Here is a 14,540-nt window from a genome sequence, read left to right on the forward strand (position 1 = left end):
TGTTGCCATGTTAAAGTCTATCCGCATCCTCCTGTCCATTGCAACATTTTATAACTATGAGATATGGCAAATGGACGTCAAGATTGCATTTCTGAATGGAAATCTCGAGGATACCATTTATATGGTGCAACCCAAGGGATTCATAGCTCAAGGTCAAGAGTAAAAGGTTTGCAAACTGAATTGGTCCATTTATAGGCTGAAACAGACGTCTCGATCTTGGAACATTCGGTTTGATACTGCGATCAAATTGTACGACTTTGACCAAAATGTTGATGAGCCTATAACCCTGCTCACTTTTGCTTGGTTTTCTTGGCCTTGGCTTGGACTCTTCGACTCAATCTACATCATTGATTCTAGTCTATAACCCTGCTCACTTTTGCTTGGCATGGCTTCACGTTACTTCGTTCTTATGAAATTTTTTAGACTGCCTTTTTCTCAGGCCAGGGTTATTTTTTACTTCTTGTTCTCTATGAGTGGTGGTCTTTGCCTGATTCATCTTTGTCCATGTTCCTGTTATTGTCTATCTTACTTATATTTTGCAAGATATGAAGATCATTGGTAAAAAACTTTCTTTCCCACAAATGGCGCCAACTGTTATCCAAATTTCAGCCAAGGGAAAACATACTTGGCCTCCACGTGACAGCAATTGTAAATTTGTAATTAAGGAAAAAAAAGGACCCGCAAAGTAAAGAAAAATGGCTCTGATGCCTAAGTCAGTATTAGAAATAAGATTTATAGGAGAAATCGGAACTTCTAAGTTACCTTTCTTAATGTTTTTCTCTCTTATCTATAGACTTCTCTGGTTTGATTTTTCCTATCCTTATTCCCATTTGGAGTGGGATGCTTTCCTCCAGCTTTTCCAAGAATGGTTTCCTTAGGCTCGGCTCAGCTTGACCCAAACCGAGGCTAAGTAATGTGGTATGGGCTTGACCCATACCACTTTTCCTCCTTTTCCTCCCTTAACTCTTTTCATTCCTCTTTTAACCTTTAAATCCGGTCTACTATATGTTAAAGGTCTTTTTTGTCTTTTTGTCCAATTTATCCGATAACAATGGAAAAGTGGAAAAAGAAAAACCTAGTTCTTAAGAGTAAGAGTAGCAAAAGTGAGATATCAACTCACATGCACAATGTTCCATTTTGATAACATGTGATTCAAAAATATATTTTTTAGAGAAAAATACGTTGTTGTCGCTAGGTTTAGAATTTAGTTATCATTTGGTCCTTGGTTTCAAAATATTATACTTTTGAATCCTTAAATTTTGAGTTTGATTTAATTTCAATCTTGAGGTTTCAAAATATTACAATTCTACCCTTCACATTTGAGCCTTGTTTGAATGGCCCATAAGTATCAAGATTTACATTTATATTTTTGGTTTTTCACTAAATATTCAATTTTTGATTAATTAATTTAGAAGAATTAAAAGAATTATAATCAATTAAGTTTTACTATTTTTTCACAATTATTAAAATTTCACTTCATAATTATTTTAAGTTAATTGATAGACATTAATGTCAAACAACTAAAGTGTGATTTAGTGAAAAATTGAGATCAAGTGTATAGATCTTGAAACATAAAAGACTATTGAATAAAATCAAATCTCAACACTAACATTGAAACATTTTGAAGCTTATGGACTAAATTGAAATTAAACTCAAAATTTACGGACTAAAAGTATAACATTTTAAAATTTATAAGATAAAAACAAAACTCAAAATCTAGAGATAAAAAAATTATTATGAAGGAGGAAAATTTATCTTGCCTTCTAAAATGGGAGAAATGATCAGAAACAACCCTCTTCAAATTTTAGTTTTCATGACTAGCATTCTTTTTTAAAATTCGTTAAAATAGTTTTTCTTAGTCGAGAATGACACCAAAATTTGAATAAAAAAGAAATTTCATGTTATATTCAACTATCGTTTTTTTCTTTTGGATTTTCTCGGGCTAATTTTACTCCGGATGAATACCAAGGTCACGCTTTCTCGATGAAATTTATGTTCTCACGAATTTCCAATTTGATTTTTAAATTTCTCCCGACTCTATAATATTTGACAATGTGATTTAATATTTTGAAAGATAAAAAAAATTATGTAAGATTTAGAAAAATTATATGAATTCGATCTACGAAAGCAGACTAATTATGAAATGTGAAACTTAAAAAGAATTATTTTCTACCATTTCCCTAAAATGGGTCGTCCTAAAAAACCCGTTAAAATCTGGTCCATGTATGAGATCCCACACGATTTTACGGTCAATTTGGGCAACGAGAGATTGAAGGCCCGTTTCCATTGCTACAATCATTCATTCTCCAACTCCCAATGCTTCAGCTTCAGCGAGCTCGGAGTTCCGGTGAGATCTCTGATAACATTTCGATTGAGCAGAGCTGCATCACTGTTCAGCTTAAACATTGGTGGATTTGGAACCTTCCATTGCGTCAGGTGAGTAACTTTTGCCCTTTGTTTGCCATTTCATCGCTAACGATACCTAAATTTGTCCAAGTCCAATCTCCTTCCGCTTTAACAAATCTTCGTAAAAAATTACCACCTCTTCGATAGCAGTGTATCTTGAATCCTGATTGTTTCTTCAGTGAACCTAACCAATTACTCATCAATTGCAGAGAAGAGATTATTTCATTAATCAGTTGCATTTTTAGAAAGTACAAACTGCGTATCTGTGCGTATGCATCCTTGATTGTATAAGTTTGGCTTCAAATCTGTAACGATGCCGAAATACAGACCGAAAAAAATGCAACGGACCATCAGTGAAATTACAAGTAAAATCTGGGTAGTGTGGTACTTCCCACAATTCCTCTATGCCTTGAACGAACTTACCTCTAAAGTCATAATAATGTATTATGAAATTTTGACCCATGGCGTCCATATCAGGATTTTCGAGTCACATTGAGTTAATTACTGAGCCAAATGGGTGCATTTATTTAACATGCTCCGTTCATCAAATGGGAGGTTTGGCCTCGGCTTCATCCTTGCCCAAGGTTGAGTCCGAGGAGGTTATTTGGGCTTTTAATCCATAGGCCATAACATGTCTCATTCATCAAACGGAGAGAGTCGGTCTCGGCCTCATCCTAGGCCAAGGATGAGCCGAGCAGATTTGTTTGGGCCTTGGCCAAAACTTCCATCTTCCCATGTTTAGTTGGGCCCTAGAGTGTGGTTTTTTTTATTCGAGTCTTGCCATAAAGTCAGATTATGCCGTTAGTCCAAATCTGCCCATAAAGAAACTTGAATGTACATGATCACATGTGGAAGAAAATGTGCATCATAGAGTATTTTATGCCTGAATTGCTTTGTAATGATATATAATAAGTGGATTTCCTTGCTGAACTTTCCTAAAAGTAAACCCCATTTTCTGATGTGTAATATTGACAACCGCCCTAATTACTTTAGGGGAAATGCCAGCAGAGGCTCCTATTGGGACACTTGAAATTCAATATGATAGAATTTCATAGCCATTGGCCTTTTTTTGTTCCAGTGTTGAACAATGATACCAATTACCATTCATCAGTATATATGGTTACAGAGTTTATTTCAAACAAGCTGTCTCCCAGGTAATTTCTCGAGATCTTTGTCTATCTAAATTCAACCCTTGAATTCTATTAATTCATATTCCATCTATGAAGTACGTGGGACTGTAATTATGCATAACTATCTTTCCGCATTTATCATGTGATCAAACTGTCTTGGTTTTGAAGTTTAGCGTGTCATGTTGCTTATAAGCTTTTAAGGAGATGGGTGGATTTTGCCTTTGTAGAGTGGGATATCATACACTGGCATTCATTATTTACCTTACAAGCTTCTTCCCGCTCATACACGGCATCAGCATCTTTCCAAATGTGTCCTATAACCAGAAAATTATTGGTTTATTTTATGGCTTACTTCCGTTGGATCACTAGGCCAGTGCTGGGGTAAGCACAATTAGAAGGGCTCTTGATGCTGAAAGCTTTTATCATGTCTCCATCGAGTCTTACTTGACAAAGTAATTTATCATCATCCATTTCACATTTTCTTTCCTTTTTGCTTTCTTTTCTTAGCCGCTGAACATGTAAATGCAGTTTTAACTTGGACTATATATGCTCGAAGTTTGAACTGCTGGTTGTTAAAATAAAAGTGAAATGATGTTTAATCCTAGATGCTTTAAAAAGCTGAGTTACAATGGTTGTGTTCTTGGGACTTGTGAGCTTAGATCATGTAGTAGCCTGCATAAAAGAATTATTAGATGTTTCAATCATCCTTTGCCTCTAATATGTTAAAAAAATGGGAAGTATATTGTAATGAGCTATATTTTGCCTATATGATTCGGTTACATATTGACCCTTGCAACTAAGTTAATGTTTCTGTAAGATACCTGATGCTGTATTATCTTTGATTCCTTCCATGTGGATCAAATCTTTTGTTTGAATACTAGTTAGGGATATATGGGTAAGATTAGTATGGTATTAGTAAGGGCAATGGGTTAATTAGCTATGGGTGTTTTGGTTATATATAGAGGGTGTTAGGGACCTTATAAAGGTGTGAAGAATTTTGGTAGTGTCCATGGTTGAACTTGAGAGGGAGATAGTCCTCTCGAAAGGCTATTATATTGTAATTGTGATTTCTTTATTGATATTACAACATAGTTATGCTTAGTGTTTTCTTGGTTCCTACACACTAGATTGAATCATTTTTGCATGCTTGATGTCTGATAACAAGGGTGATGCTTAGAGAAAATGGAGACTTAAAAAACTAGAATGAATGCAAATTCAGATTACATAGGCCAAAGTGAACTTACATAATTGACATGAACTCATTTCATTGAGCTCAGTGGTTCAAATTTTCATACCCCACTTGTTGTACTAGAAAAAAAAAATGTATTAATATACATTGAGGGCTTGCTTGAAAATGAGGTTTAAAAATTCATTTTTGATATGAAAATCAAGTGGTTAACATTTGATTGATGATCAGGGAGTATCTCCTTCACCCGTCTTTCAAAGAGAAAGGACGTTTTCTTTGGTTTACGAGGTGTGTGCTTTATTATGGGATCTGTGGGGAGAGAGAAACGGTAGAATGTTTAGGGGTGTGGAGAGGGACCCTACTCAGGTTTGGTCTTTGATGATGTTTCTCTTTGGACTTCAATTTTGAAGGCTTTTTGCAATTACAATTATACTCTAGGCAATATCTTAACTAGTTGGAAACCGTTTCTTTAATGAAGTTTTTATGAGCTTGCTTGTTTGTATGACATTATATTCTTTCCTTCTTTCTCAATGAAAGCAGTTATTTCTACCAAAAATGACAATCTAGTGGTTAGAAATAGCATTTTTTTTTTCGTGTTCAAATTCACTGTTTCTCAAGTCATGGTTAGTTTTTCCTACAATATCTCTGATTATTATTTACACAGAAGATTTAGATTTACAACGCATTTGATTCTTTTGTTTTCCGTAATTACACAACTCATTTGAATTTCCATATTATAGAAATGATAACTAGTGATCAGAATGTACATGTCTACATCATCTATATACATCAGTAATATTTTCAAACGACTTTACGCTTTTGATTAGGTTTCGGGCGAATCCTTGACGATCAAGGTTAGAGGGGTTCTCAATTTGATTGATGAAGAAAAGGTCATAATGGAGTGCCTCATGTGTCTCCTCCAACGTGCAGGAGCAGGCATAATCCTCACATATTTTGCTCTACATGCAGCTAGATCTTTCTGCGGTGAGGAGGTGAGTCTTGTTTAACTCTATGCTGCTGTAGAGAGAATTTGTAATTTGTCAAAATTTGATCTCTATGTTCTGGAAAAACTTCAAATTTAGTCTCTATGATTTAAAACGTTAGAATTTAACTCCTATAATTTGATAAAACTTCATAAATAACTTCATAAATAGTCTCTACTGTAGGCACTATTTAGGAGGATTTTATCAACCATAGGGAAACTATTTGTTAATTAAAAAAATTGTCTCGTTTGAAAATCATTTTGGCCTCGTTTGGTAATCACTTCGTTTTTGTTTTTGGTTTTTGAAAATTAAACCTATTTTTTCTCCATTTCTTATAATGATTTGCATATTTTTTAAATACAATGTTTGAATTCTTAGGCAAATTCCAAAAACAAAAACAAGTTTTTAAATTTTTTTTTTTTTTTTTTTTTCAAAATGTGCTTGGTTTTTTAACCTATTGGTAAAAGTAAATAGCAAAAAAATAAATTTGGATGCCGAAGTATTGTCTATAAACTTAATTTTCAAAAATAAAAAACAAAAAACAAATGGTTATTACACGGGACCTTAATTTTTTGTTTTTGAAAATTAAACCTATAAATAATGCTCTCACCTATCGGTTTGTTTGTACTATTATCTACATTTTAAGAGTGTTTTGAAACCTAAGCAATTTTTGTTTTTATTATTATTATTTTTTGTAATATGACTAAAATTTTTGTTTAAGAACTGGTAGAAAACAATGACATTTTTCACAAATTGAATTTGAATGGAACATTAACATTTTAAAAACTTGTTTTTGTTTTTAAAATTTGGCTATGAATTCGGATTTTCCTTTAAAAATATGAAAATCATTTTAAAAAAACCAGCAAAACAAACACAATTTCAAAAACTAAATGGTTATCAAATGAGCCTTTAATCATTCCCTTTGCTTTTTGAGAAGTTCAATTTAAGTTGTTGAAGATTACATGGTCATATAACGCCATGATCCAAAACAAAATACACTAAAAAATCATTAAAAAATATATCGTGTAGCAGTAGCTACAACGTCCCGTGTCTCCTAATCATATACAAGAAGGCAGGGTAGGGCACGAACCAACTTTCCCTTCACAACCCCACGTAACGTAGTCCCAAAACTTGCTAGAGGTGATCACATCTTTGGTTTAGAACATTTTTCGAAGTGACGAGAGCCATGGAAACTGGTTGCTGGAACTTGTATGCTTCTCATTCTCCATGCTCGTATAGGTACCTCTCGGCGATGGTTGCATGAGTTGCAGCGCCGATCGGGAGGACATTTTCGTCGATCATGAAGTAGGGAGAGTGGCCTGTGTGGATCGAGCCTAATGTTTCGTTCCTGACTCCTATGTAATAGAAGGCTGCAGGAACAAACTCCGAGTAGAAGGAAAAGTCCTCGGCTCCCATCATTGGTTGGACAAGCCTGAAATTTTGTGAACCATGAAGATCAATTGCTACTTTCTTCACATGTTCATACATTCTTTCGTCATTTACAGTTGGTGGGTAGATGGTGTATTCTTTTTCAAAGAAATCCACCATTGCTGAGCATCTGTAAACACTGGCCTGCTCCACAATTACCTGTAAGGGTAGGGTAGGATTGTCCATGACCCAAAATTAGTTTAGAATTAAGTTTAATTTGGGATGGTTTTATTAAAAAATAATCGTTTCTTTTTCTGGGAAGAAACGTTGGTTTAAAATAATATTTTAGTTTGTTTTTGTTGGATTTTAATTTCTATACTTTCAATAGTTTAATTTTAGTTAATGTATTTTCAATAAATTTTAAATTTAGTCTGTCAAAATCAATTTTTATTGAAATCAATACGAATTTAAGAATGAGGACTAATTTTAATATTTATTGAAAATATCGTAATTAAAATTAGACAATTGAAAATATAGGAACCAAAATGGAAAAAAAAAAAAAAATTGAAATGCAAGACCAAAATGGTATTTTAATCCAAAGTTAATTTAGCATTATGTTTTTAAAGAGTGCTTTTTAAGTTATGTATTTCTTTGAGTACCTTTGGAAGAATTGTCAATTAAGTGAATTTCTTCTCTTAAAAGCAAGTGGTGAAAATTTTTCAAAGGTGTTTTAATAGGGGTAGTAATGCAGTATAATTTAGGTTGTACTTAATTTCATGCCTTACTTTTATCGCAAAGCAAAAATAATAATAATAATAATTTAAGTTTTTCATTTTAAAAAATTACCATGGCAGAGTTTTATTGGGTATTGTCCTCAAGACTATATCCAAGTTTTTTTAATGGGTTAAAAACACTCATTTATACCATATTTGATAACTATATGGCTTTGGATTTTTTGTTTTATAAAATTGTGCTTGTTTTTTTTCCACAATTTTCTTTATTCTAATTTTTATTTTTCTTACGAAAACATTCAGAATTAATATCAAATTTCAAAAAGATAAACATGCTAAAAACTACTCATTGTCGTTTTTAAAATTTAATTTGGATTTTGAAAAACATTACTAAACAATAGATAACAAAATAATAAATTTATAGGTGAAAATAGTTATATATAAACTTAATTTTCAAAAACCAAAATGTGGTTAGCAATGCCCTACGGTGTTCAGTTTTTATTTATTATTTATTTTTATTTTGAATGCTGAGTTTTTAACTCCTTGTAAAAGTTTTTAAATATAGTTTATCGTTTTAAAACTATGTCGGGTGAGTTTCCAGATGGAAATGGAATGGCAGAGCTTGAAACTTTTATGGACAAACCTCCTCTATTCTTTGAAGAACTTGGTAGAAACTTGAGTTGGAGAAAGCCCTGAAGGTCCCTCCAATAACGACAGTGTCCGGAATCATATCCAGATTATTCCCTCCATTGAACGATGTCACTGACACAACCTGAGTGAAGAAAAATCCCAACGGATCCACGATTTTCAATATAGTAAAACTCAACAGCAGCAAAATCACAAAACAAGAAAAAAAGTCAGCACCTGCGAATCTAAAGGATTTGCTTCACGAGACACAATTCCCTGCAAACTGACAACGGCGGCGGAGGCAGCCAGAACCGGATCAACGGACCGGTGTGGCGAACCGGCACGGCCTTTCTTCCCGGTAATCACGGCCCTGAAAAAGCCACAGCCGGCAAGCAGAGGACCGGGGCGGGACCCGATAACGGCTGTGGGGTGTTCATGAGAAACATGAACTGCAAAAATGGCTTGAACGTCTCTTAAAGCCCCATCTCCAATCATTCTCTTGGCGCCATTGCCGGCCTCCTCAGCTGGCTGAAATAGCAGAATCACCGTCCCCTGTAAAACAGTTGAATCAATTTCCAATTAGAAATTTGGTATGAGGGGTAAATACCTTAGGATACTTTTTCATTTATTTTTATATTTTATTAATAATGTATTTTTTTCTTCATTCTCGGCTCTTGCATCCTCATCTCTTCAAGAGGAGTGTGTTTTAAAGAGACGGGGATGCTAAAAATATACTAAACAATGGCACTTGGCTTAAACCCCCAGGTTCACAGGGAAGCGTGCAAACCACTACAGCCAAATGTCAGTTTTGATATTTTTTTAACATCAAGAGACGAGGATGGATGAAAAGTTATACATCATATCTTCAATAAGAGATAAGACTCAAATCACATTATTATTAATACATTCAGATGTCAATTGAACTTAGTACATCATCTCTAGAATAAGCGAAAATGAATAGAACTATTCTATTTCAATAATGAGTTTCAAAACAACCCTATATTTCTAATAAATTTTAAAAAACAATATAAATAAAAAAAACCCAACTAACTTATGACAGGTGGCATGTTTTAGCATACCCCACAAGATAAAAGAATAAAGATAAACATTAGATCGCAGCCTCAGCCTAGTCTACATATTTGACGAGTTGATTATATTCATGAAAATTGGATAACCTTTTGGAAAAAAAAAAATAATAATAATCTGCTCGTGCTAAATTACGAGTAAAAGAGAACAAAAGTTGGCTATTGATTGTAGTCAAAAGCCATATATATATATATATATATATTTATTTATTTATTTATTTCATTTTTGTCACGTGGTTGAAATTAATGGTTGAAATTAAGAGGGAAAAGAAAAGATCAGATGTCAAAAGTTTTACACACACAAGGGTGGTAAAACGCAACTAAGTGGTTGTTCGGGAATCGTTTTCAAGAAGCGATTTTACTGTTTCTCCTTTTGTTGTTTTAGCTCCTTTTTACGTATGACTTGATGTACTTCCTTCATTTAAGTTAATGAGGGTGTAAATTGTTATTTTAAAAATAATTTTAATTTTTGTAAAGGTTTAATGGCTGTTTAAAAGAAAATAAAAGTTTTCTAAAAAAATGGAGATATTATTTCGGAAGACGGTGACAATTTTATATCATTTGATGCACGACTGAGAAATTGAAGGAAAAAAAATTATGAATCTACCTGTTTATCAACCATTTGATTTTTTAATTTTTAATTTTTTAAAATTAAATCTATAAACACCAATTACACCACTCAATTTCATGTTATATTATCTACTTTCTAACAATGTTTTAAAAAATCAAATCAAAATTTAAAAACTAAGAAAAGTAGTTTTTACAACCTTATTATTGTGAATCTGAAATTAGGCTAAGAATTCAATTTTTATACTGAAAAAGAAAAAAATTATGGTAAAAGAAAATAGACTTAATTTTAAAAAAATGAAATAATTATCAAAAGTGACCTTAATTTTTTACTCAAATATTTTGAAAATTAAACCTATAAACACCTCTTCCCCCCCTAAATTTATTATTTTGTTATCATACTAACTACTAATGTTAGTCAAATTTTAAAAATGATTTTTTTTTTTTAGTTTTAAGAAAAAGTAGTTTTTATTTTTGGAATTGACTCTTTTATTTAAGAAATATAGAAATTCACGGTAAGAAATTAAGAGAAAATAAACATAATTTTAAAAATCGAAAATTAAATACTAAATACATATCAAATGGGGTAGTTGATTTTGAAATCCAAGCCATGACTGAATAATTATTCGTTAAAGGTCTTCCAAGGAAGCCAAATTGTTCATATAAAACCAAGGCCAAATTAAATTCGTCTCGAAATCGATAGTGTATTGGTTTGTACCAATACCGAGAAGACTTCAAGAATATTAAATTGATGTACTTATAATGGTTATTGACCATTTCTAGTAGTCTATATTATAAATTTCTGCAACTGTATTTTAAAATAATAATAATAATAAAGTTCTGCAACAGTATAATAGTCAATTTGCATAATTGATCTAAAAAATTGCCTAACTTATTGTTATTTATTTTGCAAAAATAATTCGTCTACCATTTTAACAAAGTAAATAAATCAAATCGTTACAAATTTGAGAATAGATGAATTAAATTGTTACCAACTAAAGTTCAAGGACTAAAAATATTTTTTATACTATCGATTTTCGTTTAAATTCCATTTTTCTAGAAATTAAAAAAAGAAATGAGGGTGGTGTTTGGCAAACCTTCAAGAGATGTTCACGCTCCTTTAAAATCTTGGCAGCACCAAGAAGCATTGTAACGTGAGCGTCGTGCCCACAAGCATGCATCTTGCCTGGGACTCTGCTTTTATGCTCCCATTCCACAGCTTCCTGCACCAATGTTACATATGCTCATTTTTTTAATATATATGTTCTTTTTGACATTTTCCAGTCTCATAAATAATGCTATGTACGCTCATTCATCTTCTCACTACTCGTATTTAAAGATTCTAATAAAAGTAAACTATACAACAAAGTTAAAAATGACAAAAATTAAGACTGAGATTGGAGAAATTATTTCGCGATTAGACCGCTACAATATGGTGGATAGGTTTTTATAGTGAGATATATGAACTATAGAGAGTTGTGAACTCCTAGGACCTCCGGTGTAAGGGATTGAAAAAATTCTCCATTTGGTCCTCAAGTTTTGAAGAATGTGTGTTTAGCCCGTGAGTTTAAAAAATATACTTTTTCAATCCTCATGTTTATAAGAATAGACCGGTTGGATAGTTTTCAAAATATACCTTTTTAATTCATGAGTTTATAAAATAGGTTTAAAAAGTTCCTCAAATAGCTTTATACTTTTTATTTTGAATAACTATGTTAGGTTTTAAAGTAGAATAATAATTTTTTTTAAAAAAAAATTACCTCCTCTCTAAAACTATTTTTTTCTAATTTTAAATATCATATAATTATTTTTAAAAAATAAAACAAAAATTACTTCAATCAGTGACTAAATAGACCTAATTTTATAAAATTGAGAACTAAAAAGGTACATTTTTAAAAACTCAAGAGCACATGTTTTTCAAAGCTTTGGGACTGAAAAGACAAATTTTTCTAAGATAAAAAATTGATATTTTTTTTACTAGTGAGACCACCAACTCGTTGAGCCAAACATGGATGGAGTTCATAACTCTTACCCCAAACTCCTTCTCAATTCTTTCGGCCAAATACACCTAAGGAAATAGGTGTTTGGAAAAGAGTTAGTAAAGTGAAGTATCCTTGGTTGGTCAATCGAGTTCTGGACCCTACAACTTATTAATATCAATTCTATGAAATTAGTTTTGACCTCAAAATATTTCCCAAGGATTTCATACATATTATGTCCCACCTCAACCTCAAGTGTGAGAAGCCATGCTCCCACTTGCACTTATCCTTTATGAAGGAAAATTCATGGAGATAAGGATTGTACTGACTTTTTCTAGAGAAAAACACAATTAATAATAATAATAAAATACTATATTTGTAAACCATGTTCTTTAAAACCCATTTATTCTTTCTCTAGAAGTTAGATTATTTTATTTAATATTAAAGAAGAGATTTAAACACGTGAGAAAAATAATAAAGCGAGCAACAGAGAATTAGAAATCAAACAGAACACAGAACACAGTAGATCACTACTATTTATGCCCTGACACAGTCACTGACGCCATATTAATCCAAACAAACTCTATGATTTCTTCGAGAATGATGCTTACTTTTTTTCTTTGTTTAAAATCTAATTTCACTGTAGAAGAAAATTGACTAAAATGCAATTTAACGATGTGTTCTCAACACACAATCTAAAAATTAGCGTAAACGAAAAAGGAAATATGATATTACTCTTCTGAAAAAGATTGATATGTCTAAGAAGCTGTGAATCGAAGAAGTGAGATCGTTGAAATTTCTGTTATGGAATATATTTGAAAGCAAATTCTATCTGGATTTTGAAAGAAAATAAGTAAAAACCATTGCAAGAACTCGTTTCCGCCAGAAATAGCTTTAAGAACAGAGTTTAGGTTGTTTTTTTAGTTTCAATCTCTGTTTTCCGCTCAATTTCAAGGCACAACAGATCAACAGAATCATCAAGGCAATCGATCGATCGTAAATGTGAAAGAAAACGAAAAGTAATGATCAAAAGCATAAACACGATATCTGATTTTTTAGAAGAACCTGGATTGGAAGAGCATCCATATCAGCCCTGAGAGCAACAAAAGGCGGTCCGCCAGTTCCGATCCAAGCACGAACGCCAGTTTTAGCCAACGGATGCTCGTAACTGATATCCATCCGATCCAACTCATCGCGAATCAACTGACTAGTTTCGAATTCTTCAAACGCGAGCTCCGGATTCTCATGGATTCTTCTCCTTACCTTCTTCAACCAATCAACAACCTCAGTCCGCTTCGCCAAGGTCAGGATCGCCTCAGAACAGGCCTCCGTCCAAACCTCGCAACTCTGAGATTCCAATCGAAACGCTCCAATACTCTGATTCTTGAGAGAATTAGAAACCCGCAGCGGTTGTAAGCCGCAGCCGGCGCCTATTAGAGGAGAACCGCCGTGATCACCGCCGACGGGAGAGGATGAGGAGAGTGAGAAGGTGTGAATGACGATGAAAAAAATTATGAAAAAATTTGCTGAGGAGATCATTGTGAGGAAGAGATGACGGAATGGAGGAGAAGGAGAGGGAGAGATTCTGGCGGCGGCGGCGGAGGAAATGGAAGAAGAAAGGGAGAAAAAGGGAAAGGGGGCGGTGGGGAGAAGTGAGAAGAGAGGGGGAGAGAGGGAGGATTTTAAGCACGTGGGAGTGGAAAGAGGTTAGGGAAAAAGGGCCAGGCGAATTTGGCGCACGTGGTAGAATATGATGTGTTACAGACGGTGAGGTGAGAGAGGGCGTCGAATCGAAGCTGATAGGACCACCACTTTTATTTCAAATGTTAGTTCTAATTTTATCTAGCTTGTAGTTATCTTTTTATAATATTGTTTTGAAAAATTCAAAAATATCTTTTTTTTAAAAAAAAACGAAATAAAATACCGTCGAATAATTAAGTGGACGGCAATATATATATATATATAATATGATGCACTTAAGTATTTTTTTTATCATTTAGAATATATTTAATTTTAGTAAAATTAAAAAATATATAAATTGTCTTTTGTTAGAAAATATATCCTAAATTTTAGGAGCAAAACGATGTACCACGACAATACGAATATCGAAAAATTATAATATTAAAATAAATAAATACATATATAAAATTAATAACTAAAATTTAGAAAATAAAAACATAGGAAATTAAAGTGGAGATTTTCTTTGAAATTTTTTTTATTTCTCGCCAATATGCACACTTTTGCAAAATCCACATATGACCATTATTTATAAGGATTTATTCAACTAGGATGTGACACATTTGAACACTAAATATAGGTTGTTGTATGGTACATGAGATAATAGAAAAATGATACTTGGTCGGTTAGACACAAGCTTGGGCATCTATAACACACCTATTTTATAATATCTATAATAAAATATAGTTTTTTCGAAGTTGCAATATTTATATCTTTGACATCTTTTATCACATTTTAAAA

At 32.7% G+C, this 14,540-nt stretch overlaps 2 protein-coding genes across 4 annotated transcripts; one reads left to right on the forward strand and one right to left on the reverse strand.

Annotated features, from left to right (window-relative positions):
* Positions 1-2,207: 2,207 nt before the first annotated feature.
* Positions 2,208-8,532, forward strand: LOC120075681. Of its 3 annotated transcripts, XR_005481382.1 has the most exons (5): positions 2,214-2,436; positions 3,400-3,560; positions 3,764-3,988; positions 5,550-5,714; positions 6,945-7,081. XR_005481382.1 is itself a non-coding variant. In XM_039029286.1 (3 exons), exons 1-3 carry the CDS (start codon positions 2,317-2,319, stop codon positions 8,481-8,483), a joined length of 363 nt encoding a protein of 120 aa, XP_038885214.1. In that variant the 5' UTR covers positions 2,208-2,316; the 3' UTR covers positions 8,484-8,532. The 3 variants fall into 3 exon arrangements, 1 of the variants encoding a protein (XP_038885214.1); XR_005481381.1 differs by lacking the exon at positions 3,764-3,988 and having other exon boundaries at positions 2,224-2,436; XM_039029286.1 differs by lacking the exons at positions 3,400-3,560; positions 3,764-3,988; positions 6,945-7,081 and adding an exon at positions 8,406-8,532 and having other exon boundaries at positions 2,208-2,436.
* On the reverse strand, positions 6,583-13,788 carry LOC120075680 (IAA-amino acid hydrolase ILR1-like 6). Its single transcript, XM_039029285.1, has 5 exons — positions 13,128-13,788; positions 11,181-11,306; positions 8,669-8,983; positions 8,448-8,576; positions 6,583-7,292 (listed from the first exon to the last, which is right to left on the reverse strand). The coding sequence occupies exons 1-5, from the start codon at positions 13,599-13,601 to the stop codon at positions 6,924-6,926; spliced, it is 1,413 nt and encodes a 470-aa protein (XP_038885213.1). The 5' UTR covers positions 13,602-13,788; the 3' UTR covers positions 6,583-6,923.
* Between the last annotated feature and the right edge of the window lie 752 nt (positions 13,789-14,540).

Source organism: Benincasa hispida, chromosome 4 (genome assembly GCF_009727055.1).
Source record: "Benincasa hispida cultivar B227 chromosome 4, ASM972705v1, whole genome shotgun sequence".
Lineage (NCBI taxonomy): Eukaryota > Viridiplantae > Streptophyta > Magnoliopsida > Cucurbitales > Cucurbitaceae > Benincasa > Benincasa hispida.

What these genes read in the sequence shown, in the direction of transcription:
- LOC120075681 (XM_039029286.1), top strand. Translation starts at nt 2,317, where the DNA reads ATGCTTCAGCTTCAGCGAGCTCGGAGTTCCGGTGAGATCTCTGATAAC. An exon ending in GGAACCTTCCATTGCGTCAG is followed by an intron (nt 2,437 to 5,549) that starts GTGAGTAACTTT and finishes GCTTTTGATTAG; the next exon opens with GTTTCGGGCGAATCCTTGAC. An exon ending in GATCTTTCTGCGGTGAGGAG is followed by an intron (nt 5,715 to 8,405) that starts GTGAGTCTTGTT and finishes GTGAGTTTCCAG; the next exon opens with ATGGAAATGGAATGGCAGAG.
- LOC120075680 (XM_039029285.1), bottom strand. Translation starts at nt 13,601, where the DNA reads ATGATCTCCTCAGCAAATTTTTTCATAATTTTTTTCATCGTCATTCAC. An exon ending in CAAATCCTTTAGATTCGCAG is followed by an intron (nt 8,577 to 8,668) that starts GTGCTGACTTTT and finishes TTCTTCACTCAG; the next exon opens with GTTGTGTCAGTGACATCGTT. An exon ending in TTCTTCAAAGAATAGAGGAG is followed by an intron (nt 7,293 to 8,447) that starts GTTTGTCCATAA and finishes CTACCCTTACAG; the next exon opens with GTAATTGTGGAGCAGGCCAG.